The sequence below is a fragment of the Petaurus breviceps genome, unplaced genomic scaffold, assembly GCF_028583685.1.
Source record: "Petaurus breviceps papuanus isolate PSGF00001 unplaced genomic scaffold, PetGlider_PUasm1.0 229, whole genome shotgun sequence".
Lineage (NCBI taxonomy): Eukaryota > Metazoa > Chordata > Mammalia > Diprotodontia > Petauridae > Petaurus > Petaurus breviceps.
Window position 1 is genome coordinate 12,899,016 of NW_027185903.1, and position 16,079 is coordinate 12,915,094.

At 38.4% G+C, this 16,079-nt stretch overlaps 1 protein-coding gene across 1 annotated transcript in view; it reads right to left on the bottom strand.

Moving 5' to 3' along the window:
* Positions 1 to 3,781: 3,781 nt before the first annotated feature.
* The window catches only part of OXCT1 (3-oxoacid CoA-transferase 1), a 179,456-nt gene continuing 167,158 nt past the window's right edge, over positions 3,782 to 16,079 (bottom strand). Inside the window, exon 17 of the mRNA XM_069096229.1 lies at positions 3,782 to 4,309. Coding sequence (XP_068952330.1) covers positions 4,268 to 4,309 — 42 coding nt within the window. The 3' untranslated portion in view covers positions 3,782 to 4,267. The remainder of the gene's footprint in view (positions 4,310 to 16,079) is intronic.

Sequence of the window (16,079 nt, forward strand, 5' to 3'; positions counted from 1 at the left end):
CCAGATTTGAGTTCAGTAAGATGAGTTTTCCTGATTCCAGGTCCATCATTCTATCTACTGTACTACCTAGCTGGCCCATTATTTGTAATACCAGATAAGATTTTAAAGAAATGATCTCTTAGGACTAACGGATAGGAAATCGAAATATATTTTGTTGGTTTAAAGAACTCCCAGTGAGGAAATTCTCTCTCCTTGCAAGCTGGCATCTTCTCTGTACTTCTTTGTCTTAGAGTTGCCAAATTTTTGAAAAATTAAGTGACCCACCCAGGGTCACATAGTCAATTTATGTCAGAGATAGGATTTGAACTAAGGTCTTGCCCATTCCAAGGTCAGCTCTCTAACCATGATGCCACATTTCTTAGGATTTAAACTATCTGATTTTCATGATTGCTACATGGCAGACATTTTGACATGACTGACATGGGGTGCTACTCTGGGCATACGGAGGAACAGTACAAGAGGATCAATCCACAACTGGGCCTACTCAAAATACTGTACTCCTTCATTCACATTCAAATCTGTCCAAGCTCTTCAAGATGGGCAACACCAGAATCAAGTCATCCTTTCCATCTTTGGTCCTAGTAGCCATATTATGGGCTTATGAAAGAAAAATGACAGCTTGCACTTTGACAGAAATGGCTTTCCTGAAATTTGCACTGTGTACACTCAGGTTGAAAGGAAAGAGGAATGATGGGAAAGCATTTCTCCTAATGTTCCCACAACCAACCTGGCTTAGCAATATTCCATGATGTGCTATTAGACAAACCAACCAAACTAGCCTTCAAGAAGTTAATAGCAACCTTCTTGTATTCTTTGTGCATTTCATGTAAGAGTCTAATCTTGCAACCTTTACGTAGCATGTGTTAAGTTCAAAAATGAAGAAAGTATTTCCAACTCAATATGATGCCAGGGAATTGAACAAATTCCCATGAATTACAAATGGATAATTTTCAGGGAAAAAAAATAAAAATCTGTTTATTGTATTTATGTCAAGCTTAGTTCTTAACAAAGACTACATGAAAAATTTTAACAGAGATGAGACTACAGGGTTTATGTGGACAGGAGGTTAACCCCACCCCACAAAAGACAGACCTTTCTATTAGATAAGGAAATAAAGCAAAACTTAATCTGAAGCCACAATGTGACAAAGAATACCTTTATTTCTAAGCAATCATCACTCCCACTTGGTAGCTTTTATCTGGGTAAAAATATTTACTTCCTTGGGCTAGTCCCAAGACTTGGCCATATAATGTCCATATAAGAAATATTTACATTCTTTCACAAATATCTATCACTTTTCAGTGTTTACACCACTCTTTAGCTGTCTATTACCACATGTGAACTATATAACATGAAAATATCTTAACTATTGGTCTAACAGGTCAGTTAAGGACTATTTGGACTACTTTACCTTATGATAGTAGATTGAAGTGATAAAAAAAACATCAAGTTTATACAATGAAATAGCCAATTTAAATACTGAGTGATCCCTATAGGTCTTGCCTCTAAAGGTCCTTCACAATCTTAGAAAAATCTGTTTTTATTAGTTAACAAAAAGATTTGCTATCGCTATTGAACCTGGGATATAGCAGGGTACAAAGTAAACACAAGGACAGGCTTGTAGGGATCCTGAATCAAACTCAACTTTGAAACTTACTTCCTGTGTGACCCTACGCAAGTCACTTCTCTGGAATGTTTCTTCACCTATGAATAAAAGGGTTACATTAGATGATATCTAAGGCCACTTACAGCTCTAAATCTGTGTTAGGTAGGCAGTCTATATATGGAATCACATATGGTTATATGGAATATATGTACATATACATATATGTGTTTTATATAAGGATTCAACCTCTAATTAGTCACATAGATTAATATAGAAAGAAGCTCCAGATTCTTTCCTCAGTCATAAACTCCTTAAACTTTCTCATTATCTCTAGGAAGAATGTTGGCTGATCACAAACATGCAATTCCAATAGTCAGAGCAAGGCTCTGATGAACATCATATTGTGCTATAACTGTTTTTGGTCCAAAGGCTCAAGAATCCTATGCTGTTCTTCCTAATTCCTAAAGTCTAATATGCTTATTTGTTGTTGTTTTCACTTCTGTCTGTCTCTTTGTGGCCCCATTTGGGGTTTTCTTGGCAAAGATACTGCAGTGGTTTGCCATTTCCTTCTCTGACTCATTTTACACATGAGGAAACAACCCTGTTACGTGACTTGCCCAGAGTCACACTGCTACTAAGTGTCTTAAGCCACATTTGAACTCAGGACTGTAAAAGATGAATCAAATTTTTGCTTCCACAGAAAATATGTAATATAAACCAGAAAGTCTTTTTACTTTAGTGCAGAATGCAGGAAAACAAATGTATTAGAGAGAAATGTTGATTAACACTTCATTCTACAGGACCAACCAGAACGGGTGCCTGCTTACCAGCATATCTAAAAGTGAGCAATTTCTTCCTTATACTTTGGATAAAATCCACAAGCCCAAAGGGCCGAGGAGAACTTCATTCCACAACCCAATTTTGAATGTTAGGCCTCTTCTTATGTTAATGGTGAAGGAAACAAACATCCTGGGTTTGGCCTTTTATCAGTTAGGAGAATGCTTTTTAAAGGATTTATGACATGTCATTCTTTTACTGAGTAAAGTACCAAAAAAATGAGAAACATGGCAGAAGTATATACCTACCTGGGGTGGAGTCTAGGTGTTTTTCAGAGAGACTGTGAACCCTGCCTAGCCAATGGGAGGCAGGAGGGAAATTCGAATTGGGAACAACATAAAAAGTCTTGCATCTGTCTGAGCAAGCATACTCCATTATGGAGCTACCCATTCATTCAGAATGAGTGAATTAAAAAAAAAAAACAAGAACTTTCCTAGCATCACGAGTTTCATTCTTTCTAGTGTGAGCACGTTTCTCACATGACGATGAGTCTTCCTGCCTTCAGGTCTGGCCCTCTACCCACTACACAACCAGATATTCATTGGTGGGTAAATCTAGTACCAAGGTCAGAGTACTGAACAAAACTAAATACACTGGATGCACTACAGCACGCTGAAATGCACTGTGTGGCTTCAATTATCGGGGACTTTCAGTGTACTCTATTTAGGTGGAATGGTTTGTTCAGGGCTGAAATAAAAGTTCTTTTAGGGAGCATCCATGGCAATAAAGTTGGATTTCATAATGGAACAAGCAATTGAATGTTTTAGGTCTGCTCTGAGTATAAGTGAGAGAGATGTTGGGGAAAAAGAGACCCTTTGATTTTTACCTTCTGTTGTGGAAGATAGCAATTATAATTTAAACATGGACTTTCTCTGGCTCATCATGTCTGTTGGCTTCAGTAGGATGCCAGAAACTTCATAAAGGAGCCAGAAGGGGCATTTCTGTGAATGTTTCTTTTAAACAATGTATGAATACTTTAATATTTATGATGAGGAGCCCTCTAAGTGAATTAGTTTCCTGGAATAACTGAAACCCATTTTCAGGCACAAATTGATTTTGATGGGTAGAAATAGCCTACTATAGACTACTCAATAGTCCTATTTATAGGACATCACTGTAAGTCAGGCTCTCCAATATAAATTCGCCTTTTCCTTTATAAAATTTCTTGCATCCCTTTTTAAAGGATGGATAACACCTGTTTGGCTATAGTGAAGATGAAAAAAATGTGTTTCCCAGAAAGGAGGGGGTGACTTTCCAGGGATAATGGACTTGCTTATCAAGGTCCCAGTTGTGGGGTACAGAAGTTGGGAGAAGAGTTATAGAAAAAAAAAGTCATCATTAATGTTTAAAAGACAATTATATTCTATACAAATTTCCATTTAATTATGCCAATAACATCTGTAAAATCAATCTTTAATTTTACTCTGGATAGTGACATTTTGTCTCATTTCAATTATGAAAGAAAGCACCTTGACAAAATTCTTGGTGCATGACTGTCTTCTTAGCATAATTACATATAAACGAATATAAATACAATAGAACCAGAAGGCAACATTTACTGTGAGCACCACTTGGAGAAGACAGATTCTTCAGTCAGCTATATCATTTTATTAAGACACGTCATTGACAGAAAACGGAAGTTTAAAGAGCTAGGAAGAACCTGAGATGCAACAACAACAAAAACAACTAGATGTATAGTCCTTAGAAAATAATATAAATGTGATACAGTCGTGGATTTCCTTTCTTTTTTATTAACTCCTGTGTGATTAGAAAAAATATTCAAAACCCACAGTGCAGTGAAATAAGTGCTATTTAGTCCACATCTCAAGCTACAATTTGCTTCATTGGCATGAGTTTTGGTGAAACCTGGTTTAAAAAAGAAAAGAAAAAAATTAGTTCAAAATCCTGATAATCACAGAACACTAGACATCTCTCACAGCCAAATGGCATGAACGATACGATGACAAATAGTCTGAGTTATTTAGAATTTCCTTACTCTTTCTTATAAGAAAGAGGTTTTTCAGAGGTTCTCATCTTCTCTAACTACTCTTCATTAATGTGGTCTCTCTAGTGCTTGTTCTTCTTAAACACCATGTAAAGAACAAGTGATTTCAGAGAGGAGGGGATCCACGCATGGTACACTGCCTCTATGAGAGAGTTGGACTTGACGGATCATATGGTACTATCCTTCCTACAGTGACACAGAGTGAAAGGTACAGATCTTTAAAAAAAAAACCCAAGGGAGTCTAATCCTATAGCATAGAAATTATCTAAACAAATAAAAATTTTAAATGGAATAAATAAATGAGAAAATAGATAGATAAATAAAAAAGAAAATGAATTCCAACATTTTATCAGAATCAGGATTGGAAATAATGAATCACAGAAATATATTATAAAGTATTGCCTACTGAGGCATGGAGGGGTCAGGCAAATGGCACAGAAGTTCATTAAATATTAACTAAAATATTATCCAAAGCAGAAAAGAGACATCTGGGAGTCTTAGTGCAGAGGGAAGAAAAAACTGGAGTTAAGTTAAAGTTAGAGAAAGTGGTAGAAAAGACATATTGTAGCAGAGAAGGAGCTGTAGGGAAGGCCTGATGGGGGTGGACCTTCTGACAGATTTATGACAGGGAAGGGCAAGTTCCAAGTCCTGGAAGTAATTGGTAATGAAGGGATATATACAACACACTGCTGTTGGTAGGAAATATTTATTTCTAGTAGTTCATGGATACTTTCCCGGCACATAGTAGGTACTTATTGAATGATTAAGTATTTTTCTATTGTAAATCTATTGTGATTAGGACCTGGAAAAGATCATTTCCCCAGGTAAATCTGCAAATGATTCATTCTAGATAAACTGGAGTTTAGCATGCTAATAAATAACACTTGGCATATTAAGTATTTAATTCAATTCAACAAATATTTAGTAAGTACCTATTATGTGCCAGGTACTAATGATAAACCTTTCTCTCACTCCCCAACCAGTTGCTGACCTCAAGGAGCATGCACTCCATAAGGAGAATGCAACAGATGCAAAGAGAAAGAAATAAAAGGCAATTTGAGGAAGGAGGACACCTTAATAGCTGGGAGATAGATAGATTATGTTGGTTGCCATATGAAAAGGATGGACTGGAAAGGAGAGAGAGGCAGAAAGCAGGCTACTATAATAGCAGAGGGATGTGGCCACCTGAGCAGAGAAAAGACTGGACAGAATAGCTGTATGGAGGCAAAATTAACAACACTTAGCAAATGATTGCATGGGGGGCAGTGAAGGGGAAGAGAGGAGTCAAGAGTGACATTGAGGTTAGAAATGCAGGAGACTGGGAGAATAGTAGTGCCCTTGGCTGAATAAAAGTGGAGTGAATTTAAAGGAGATATGGTATGGTTGCTGTGTTTGTCTTTCATTTTTGAAGAGGACCAAGACATCAGGGAAATGATGACATGACTTGCTGTTGACTTTGGTTTTAGTGAGGGAAGACTATGCAAGGTCACCAGCCTCACTTTTTCCTCCAGAGCTATCTGGATCCAGGGACCAGATATTCATCAGGAAGACTGGAGATGGCCCAGTATGCAATGGTAGACCCTGCACCTTTGAGGCTAAGGCCTTTCCAGGCTCTCACTTTGAGTAAGGTAATGCCCATTCAGTGAATAGTCCTCTGAAAAAAAAAGTGAGTCAAGGGACTTAATTTTTTTTAAGATGCATTAATTTAAAATTAATTTAATTAATTTTCAAAATTAATTTAAAAAATCAAAGTGGAAGGGGAAAACCCTCAGGGTTGCTGGTCAAAAGAGAAACTGTTACTACTGACATTCACTCTGAGTCATGAGGGCCCAAAATATAGCCAATTAAGTGATGCTTGGGCAGGGACCTATTGTCCAATCTATGAACTTCAGAGTGAAATGGGGTTTAAGGTTTGGTCTTTGAGAAAAAAGAAAGAGAGAGAAAGAGAGCGAGAGAGAAAGGAAGGAAGGAATCTAGCCAGTAAACTCTAAGTTAACTGGGCAGCTTCTGGCCATCAAAATTTATCTTTCTTTGGAGAGGAGAAAGAGAGGGAGAGGGCAAGGTGAGCTTCCAAACTGGCTGGGTCCCCATTCAGGCAGCTCAGTCTACTCACAGGTTGTGTTTGTCCTTCATGTTTGAAGAGGACCATGACATCAGAGAAATGATGATATGACTTGTAGTTGTCTTTGATTTGTGTGAGGAAGGAGAAAAGTGTGGCTGGTGACCTTGCACAGCCCTCCCTCACTCAAATCAAAAGTCTTGTATGGTACTTGCTGGTAGACCTAAGGATCTCTAAGACACTTAGAACAAGAAATGATTGAAAGAATCATTGTAAGAAGTAAGAGAAGGCAGTCCACTGGTAGTCCTCAAAGGCAACAGCCATGAGAGTCAGGCTCCACAGGATTGGGGCACTTGCCTTATACTGTTCTTGGGCCTTAGAAGAAATGGCACTAGTCTCAGATGCTATCCTAGATATATGGTGGATGAACCAAGCTTCTCCTCAAGAATAGGCTTAACAAGGGAGGACCAGTGAGTTCACTTCAGATAAATTAACCAGGATGGAAAGGAATGGGGTTAAGGGAGAAATAGGATTTCCATTAGGGCTAAAGGCCCCTGAGACTTCCAGGGACAATCAGGGTCATTTCTGTTAAGCACAGGTTGACTTGAAGCCTGCAGGAAGAATCTGGAAGGTCAGATAGGAAGTGTTTCCCTTGTTTTAGGAAGCCAAGGCTGGAATGGGGTTAAGGCAAAGAAATTATGTACTTCTAAGGGTCAAAGTTCTAATGCTTTAAAGGAGTATAAAAGGGGCAGCTTTAATGTCAGGTCCAAGTAGGCCAGATAAAGATATACCCTTCTCAAAAAAGGTTTCTACAGCTAATGAGACAAGCAGTGAATGTAATGGAATGCTATTTTACCGTAGAAAATAATGAAAGGGAAAACTTCAGAGAAACCCTGGAAGACTTCTTGTTGTTTGTTCTTCATTCTCCAAGAGGACCATGACATCTGGAAGGTGATGCCACGACTTGAAAATGAATTGGATTTATGTGAGGGAGGGCTGTGGAAAATCACCAGTCTCACTTTTTCCTCTGGAGCCTTCTGGGTCAAATGGTAAAATATAGATCAGGACGACTGGAGATAGTCCCCAATACTATTTGAATACAGACTGAAGCATACTATTTTCACTTTATCTTTTACTTGTGTCTTTTTATACAAAATGACTAATACAGAAATGTTTCAGATGATTGCACATGTATAAAGTATATCTTACCATCTTGGGGTGGCAGGAGAGGAAGGGAGGGAGGGATAGAATTTAGAACTCAAAACTTAACAAAAAATGTTTTAAAAATCACCATGTAATTGGGGGAAAAGAAAATATTATATATTAAATTCTTTTTTTTTTTTCAAAAAGAAAGACTTATATGATCTGATGAAGAATGAACATAACCAGGAGAATACTTTATATAGTAACAATAGTACTCCCAAGACAAATATTCTAAAAGGTCCTAGGACTTTTAGTGGCATTGACAACGGAAACCTACTCCATGATCTAGGAGATGACCCAGCCAACTACCCTGTCAGGAATGAGTCTGCAGCAGGAGTAAACCATGGGTTAAGGTCAAACTCATTCTTCTACTGTTACTAGCCAATAGGGCTATAAGACTTTTTTTGTTATTTTAAACTCTCCCAAACATTTCTTTTCAGTTCCAGGCTTTGGGGAAGAGAGATTGGTGGAGGGGGTAAGATTGGAGCTGGCATTTCATTGTTACATAGAACCTTCCTTCCATGTGAAAATACCCTTCACAACTATAGATCTTCATCTACTCTGCCACTCTATGCAGTACTTAGGGGGAACTAAGGAGGGTGACATTAAGGGGTTAAATGACAAGCCTAGCATCACAAAACCAGAGTGTATTCAGAGATGGGACTCCAACCTAAGTCATCCTAACTTCAAGGACAGTTTTCTATCCATTAGATCATCCTGACCCTCCGGCAGTTATCAGCAATAAAACAAGTCAAAAGCCTTTAGAAAAAAAAAATTAAAGATGGGTTATTTGCTAATGCCAGAGAAGACAAAGTTGAAAAGTTGGAAATCTGAAATTGGTTCATCAGGACCATGGGATCATACATAGTTTTAGAGCTGAATGGGGCCTAGACGAAGAGAGCTCTGGTGGAAAGAAGAGAGAGGGAGTTGTGTTATACAGAAGGATCATTGTCCAAGACCCAGGACACAGTGTGTTGAGGGGTGAGGCTGCCCAGGGAGAGAGTGGTTTACAACACTGTATGGGAGTGAAGGAGGGGTGATACTGTAGCAGGTGTCCTCATGTCCCTGTGCTGGTGAATAGCAGAATCAGGTCATTTCAGGAGTCCCCCTGGGACCCCTCTGGAAGTCTATAGAAGCTTATGGACTCTTCCCAAAATAAAGTTTTTAAAGGAATAAAACACATGTTACAGGACAAAAATAATGTTATTAAAATACAGTTATTGAAATTTTTTACAGTTTGTTCCAGGGTAAGGATCTCTGCCCTGGCAAAACAAACAAGCAATCTGTTTATACCCTTGCTGAGGTCTCCTAATTCCATCAGGATGGGACGTAGCCTTCCATTCCATGAGGAGGAATTAAAAATGCCGAGTTGGGGTGGCACTTCATTCTGACTGATGTTTCAGTCAAAATACAACTGACCAATCAATAAGGGGGATTGGGATCCTGAAGCTGGGGGTCAAAGAAGGAAGAGGCTGATATTGTAGAAGGGCGCACAACCAGAGGCAGCTGTCATATAGAAGAGTGATTAATTAGATTTGTTCTGCTTGGTCTCAGGGCTCAGGTCAAGGTGTGTAATTATGGAAAGGTAGATACTGGCTAGATATAAGGAAAAATTTTCCAATAATTAGATCCAACTGATTGTGATGGAGTACTATTGTATCATAAGAAATGTTGAGGGAAATGGTTTCAGAAAAACATGGGAAGACATATGAACTGATGCAAAGTGAAATGAGCAGAACCAGGAAGATCATTGTTCACAGTAATAGCAATATTGTAAGGATGATCAGCTGTGAAAGACTTAGCTATTCTGATCAATACAATGGTCCAAGACAATCCAAAAGGGCTCATGATGAAAACTGCTATCCACTTCTAGAGAAAGAATTGATGTACTCTGAGTACAAATTAAAGTATAATTTTCTCACTTTATTTTTCTTGCATTTTTATGACATGGCTAATAAAGAATATATTTTGCATGATTTCACACCTATAATTGAAATAATATTGCTTGCTTTCTCAGTGGGTGGGGGAGAGACTTTGGAAATCACAATGTAAAAAATGCTAAAATAAATAAAAAGGAAAAAATTAATATCCCTTGAAAAATAATAATTAGATCCAACCATATTCATCAATTCAGTTCAACACACATATTAATCACCTTTATATAGGGCACTGCATAGCATCCAGGTGCTAGAGACATATAGTCAAAGATTAGTCCCTGTCCTCAAGGGCCTTACATTCTGTTGGAGATAGGGGAAATACAGCATATACCCAAGTAAGCAAATACACAGTAATGCCAAGCAGTATGAAGAAAGAAGAGAGTGTTAATGATTGGGAGATCAGGAAAAGGAGACTGTAGGAGGTGGTGCCTATGCTATGTTTTGAAGGAAGCTAGAGTTGAGGAGTGATTCCAGACATGGGGAATCCTTTATTTAAAGGCACAGAGAAAGAGGATGGACGGCCATACGTGTGGGACACATCTGTGACTACAAACTACAAAGAGTATATAAAGGAACATAACATGAAATAAGATTAGGCTTTAAAAGTCTGGCTAAAGGAGCTTGCATTTAATAGCAGAAGCAACAATGAGCAATTTAAAGTTTATGCTTAATGGGGTAATAGTCACATCCATATGTTGGGAATGTCCATGTGACAGCTGTACAGAGGACAGATAGGAGAAAGGAGACAGGAAGCAGGGAGACCAACTAGCAGTGAGGGTCTAAACTAAGGTCCATATTGTGTAAGTAAAGAGAGATCACAGAGGAATGCTATAAAGGCAGGGTCATCAAGACTTGACAACTAACTGGTATCTGTTGTAACTCCTAATATACACATTTGGCTGAGCAAAAGGAAGGTGTTATCATCAAAAGAAATGGGGAATATTGGAGGAGAGATGTTTTGAGGAAAACATAATGAGTTCTATTCTAGACATGTTGAGTTTGAGATTTCTAGGACATTTGGGTAGGAAAATCCAGTAGTACTAGTAGTGGTGGTGGTGGTGGTGGTGGTGGTGGTAGTGGTGCTCGTAGTAGTAGTTGCAGTGGTAGTGATGATAGTGATAATGATAGCAGTAGTAGTAGGTAGTAGTAGTAGTAGTAGTAACAATGGTGATTGTTAGCATTTATGAAGCACTTTAAGGTTTGTAAAGCTTATTTGACTAATACATCTCTGGAGTTCAGGAGAGAGCTAGACAACAGAGATTTGGGTATCTGAGGCATTGATCACTGAGCCCATGGGAGATCACCAAGAGGGAATAAAAAGAGAATGAGGACCATTTAATGTGAGGTAACACAATAATTATCCTGCAAAGGAGCCCAAGGAAATTAAACAGTCAAGAGTAGACTTAAGTTAAGCATAGCATCACTTAAGGAAGGAAAAGAAGATACAGAAAGAGAAGGTGATCAATATATTCATAAGGTAGAGAAGGACTGAGAGAGTGAAAACTGAGAAAAGGTCACTGTATTTCATAATTCAAAGATGACTGATAGACCTGGGAGAGAGTAGGGTTTTTTTTTTGTTTTGTTTTGTTGCTTTTTGGAGGGGAGAATGCAGGGCAATTGGGGTTAAGTGACTTGCCCAAGGTCACATGTCTAGTGTTAAGTGTCTGAGTCTGGATTTGAACTCAGGTCCTCCTGACTCCAGGTCTGGTGCTCTATTCACTGCACCACCTAGCTGCCCCGAGAGTAGTTTTAATAGTGTAGTGGGGCCAGAAGGCAGGCTGAGAAGTGATACTTTTTTGAAATTGCTTTGTGATACTGTGTATTTGCTAAACTATGTATAGTTGAAATTATCCCCAGGAGATTGTAAACTCCTTGAGGACAGGCACTGTTCAGTTTTTTCTCCATAAACCCAGAACCTGGCACAGTGCATTCACTGCATGTGCCTCTTATCGGATATGCTATACTGGAGCATATATCCATATACTTTCATGTATATGGATTGGGCTACATGGTTGCTGAGTCTCCCAACTCTCAAAATCTGGGACTCTTGAGTGGAAAGGAAGGATATGGAGGTAATACTCTAGATAACTTTCTAGGAGTTCGGCCATGAAGGGAGCAGAGATCTGGGAGATAGCAAGTTTTTTACTTCTAGAGGTCTTCCAGCAAGAATCTGACTATAACTATTAGATGATAAAGTAGTGTTTCCTGCTTCAGGTATACATTGGAATAGATGACTTCTGAGGTCTCTTTCAGCTCTGAAATTAATTTTATACTTTTATAAACAAACCTCAGTTCTAGCCTTTATTTTCTTGTTTCCTTCTCACCCAATTTCTCCACTCCAAATTTCTAATAGAGGCTAGAAATTTCAATGACCAGGGACATAGAAATAATTTGCTGAGTTGTAAATCTTCCTTTTTATGAAAAGGCAAATCCTGCTAACATGGATTTCTTGAAATGCTGATAGATGATGGTACACGTTATGTATGCACTCTCAAGGGAGCAGAGTCTCATAAATTAAAACAAAATATATACCATAGATTATATTGGGTTGGTTATCAAAAAAGAAAAGCATATACTGTTTTGCAAACTTTCAAGCACTATGTAAATTTAACCTGTAATTATTATCATTATCGTTACAGCAGGACACACAAATGTGTCTTAGAATCAGTGTGGTGTCATATGGATATTGTGATACACTTGGGAGTCGAAAAGGTCTGGGTTCAAATCTTACCACAGATGCTTTTTAACTAGCTTCCATGGGCTAGTCCTTTACTCTCTCTGAACCTCATCTGTAAAATAAAGGAACTGAACTCAATGACCTCTGAGACTCCTTTCAACTCTAAATAAATGATCCTGGTAATTCAGTCTGAAGATGAGAAATCTAGGGGGGGGTGATAATAGCTACCTTTAAGCATCTGAAAGTTTAATTATTTAAAGGGCTGTAACTACTAGATTCCTATTGCTAAAGAGAACAGAAGCTGTGAAAGTGATTTAGCCAAAGGGTACCCTAAACCAGCTGAGGTTTAAAGACCTTTGTCATTTAAAAAGAAAAGCCAAAGCTAATGATATGCATATGCTAATAATAATTTCCCTCTAAAATATTAAACATGAAATCATGTATGCATCCAAAATACTCATGGTATTTTGGTAAATGCTTTTGATAAGAAAATTAAGTTTGGGGCGGCCAGGTGGCTCAGCGAGTAAGAGCACCGGCTCCAGTGTCGGGATGACCTGGATCAAATCTGGGCTCAGATACTCAGCACCACATCTAGAAATAACCGGCCGTGTAACCTTGAGCAAGTTACTTAACCCTGATTGCTTAAAAAAAAATTAAGTTTAATTTCTTTTATTTTATAGATGGATATATATAGTTGATAAAAGAGCTGGACTTGGAACAAGAAAGACCTGGGTTTGAGTCTCACCTCTGGCACATACTACCTGTGTGTCACTTAACCTCAGAGACCTCTAGGCAACTTCTAAAATAGTAGAGCTTGTTTATTTACATGGAACTTCTCTTAACCAATGAAATAACAGAACCAGTCCCTACCCCCTTTTTTTTTTTGGAGGGGGGAAGGCAAGGCAATTGGGGTTAAGTGACTTGCCCAAGGTCACATAGCTAGCTAGTTAAGTGTCAAGTGTCTGAGGTCAAATCTGTACTGAGGTCCTCCTGACTCCAGGGTCTGTGCTCTATTCACTGTGCCACCTAGCTGCCCCCATCCCTTCTTTTACTTTGCTCCCAAACTTCTGCAGCCCTTGATCCTTTATTCTAAGGTTATTCTATACTCCCAGGTTTCCCAGACCAACTCTCATTGATTTCTTCAAATCATTTCAAGGTGAAGTGTCCATGGCCAAAGGAGCAGAAGACCTAGAACAGATTACTCCTTAGGGTTACCCTGGGCTTTAGGATTCTGTGGCTAGTCCACCATATTTAAATAAAAGATCATCCTGCTTCATAACACTAGACTGAAATCTATGTCAATGTACCCGTTTGTGTTTACCCATATATTTCAAGGTTTTTGTAGTGCTTTTGACCTGATAATCCAGGCCCTTAGAGAATATACTACATTAGCAAATTAATGTGTGAGAGGAGAACACATCACTTATTTACAAATTCATTTCTTTCTTTTTTTTTGGTTCACTTGAAAACCATCTCTGAATTGCCTTCTCATAATGCTGAATGTTACAACATCTTTCAATTTCACTATCAAAGGATTTGCTATTCAATCTATGTATTTGGCATAAAATCACTTCCCCTACTCCCTAGAACATCTACATTATGTAAATGGCACTGTTTAATGGATTTCTCAGAGAATAAGTTCAGTTAAGGCTTGCTGTATGCCCAAGAATGCTTTCATTCTGAGTTGCCATTTGGAAGACATTTCTTTCTCAAGACAGACTTGTAATAAGTCGGCAAAAAGTAAAAGTCTACATTTGCATGGATCTCCAGTTGTTATCAATGAGAATTCTCTACCATGTACAAGGAAAGACACATGGCTCTTTGTATTTAAACAAGGCAGTCTCAGAAACAATCCATTTTCTTTTTTAAGCAATGGAACATCTGTGGGAATAACTTAATGAAATAAAACTCTTCTGTTGAAAACAGATGATTTCAAATAGATGGTTTATAACATTTCCTCTCAAAGGAATATGGACAGCTTAATTTTTTTAATGAAACATCTGATTCTTTTCTTTGTCATGTCAGACCTATTTTGAGCTTCTAATGTTGTTCATACCCTTGATGTGGAAACTGGATGGCTTTCACAAAAAAAGAAGATGAATCTTTATGTAGACTGACTTTGCCTGTCTATTTTTATAATGAAAAACATCTACTAAAAGTACAATTTCTCATTCTGTTCCTTCATAGTTTCATCAAAGTTATAAGCCCATAAACGCCAAAGCAGATTACCCTGCCAAGGTGATCTACTAGCTAAGCAGAAAAGGATTTAAGTGTGGGAGCTAAGCCAATGTCCAATGTATTGTCTCCTCGACCCATTGAAATCCTTAGAGTGTACTCTCTTTCTGACATAATGCCAGCTCATAATAGATATGGGTGAATATAAATCCATTTCCCTTGCCAAGGAATGTCTATATCTGGTTTCTTTGAGATATCACTGCAGACAAGCAGACAAGCAGTATATACTTGTCCCTAAAGGTTTAGCAGTCTTGCCAGGAAGAGAGGACCAAGGTCTTTTAAGGTGAAGGGCATTTTCTTCTTTCTCTACATCCCCCAGTGTACCTGGATCGGCAGTGGGAATACCACAGGCACCCAGTATAACAAGGCATTGCCCTGGGCCTTTCTTTCTTTTCTTTACACTCTTTCCCAGAGCAATATTATCTGTTCCCATGGATTCAATCATCACCTCTCTGCCAATGACTCCCAAGTCTATTTAATTTCTGACTAACTTCTCAGTCTCCAAATGCCTGGTGGACATCTCTACCTGGATGGCCCAATGACTCTCAAACTCATTTAATATTTTAGATAGATAGACAGACAGATAGATAGAAATTACTTAGTTACAGGGCAGGTAGGTGGTACAGTGAATAGAGCACCGGCCCTGGAGTCAGGAGGACCTACATTCAAATCCAGCCTCAGATACTTAACACTTACTAGCTATGTGACCTTGATCAAGTCACATAACCCTAATTGCCCTGCCTCCCCCCCCAAAAAAGACAAAAAACAAACAAAAAAAGAAATTACTTAGTTGGGTACATATTGTCCCTCTAGTAGAATGTAACCTCTTCAAGGGCAATTTTTGCTTCATTTTTGTCTTTGTATCCCTAGTACCTAATACAGTGCCTGCACATAGTAGGTATTTAATAAATGCTTGGTGATCTGTGATCTCAATGGTCTGGGTATTTCTTCTACCAGTCTTGATTAAATGCTTTCTTATCCTGTGAGATTCCTGTCCATGTTTTGCCCCATATTTGGGTTCCTTGAACTTTGTCTGAATATTTTGCCAATAAGTTCAATATTTGCACTATCATCCCTTGCTCTCACTACAAAACCCACATCCTTTAACTGTCATATGTGTAACTTGACATACATTAAGTCACTTCTTGTGTCTGAGGCGTTGTTAAGATGCTGCAGTCCAGTAAAAGCATTGCTTATAATTTTGGTCATAGCGCTTGATTTGGGGTCAGAGGACATGGGCTCACATCTTAGTTATTACTACCTGTGAAACTTTGGGTAAGTCATGTAACCCCTTTGGGCTTAGTTTACTCATCTACACAATGAGTTGGATTCCATGTTCTCTTTTAGTTATTAATGCAGGTTATGATGCTGCATCCAAAGGGTAAACCATTATTTTCTAAAGGAAATCCGTGTCTTCTACAAATTTCTCCATTTCTATTGAAGATACTGAGTTGGAAATTAAAGTCACCTCTTACCCTTTCCTCTCCTCTCCTACCAATATCCAACTACATGGCAAGCCC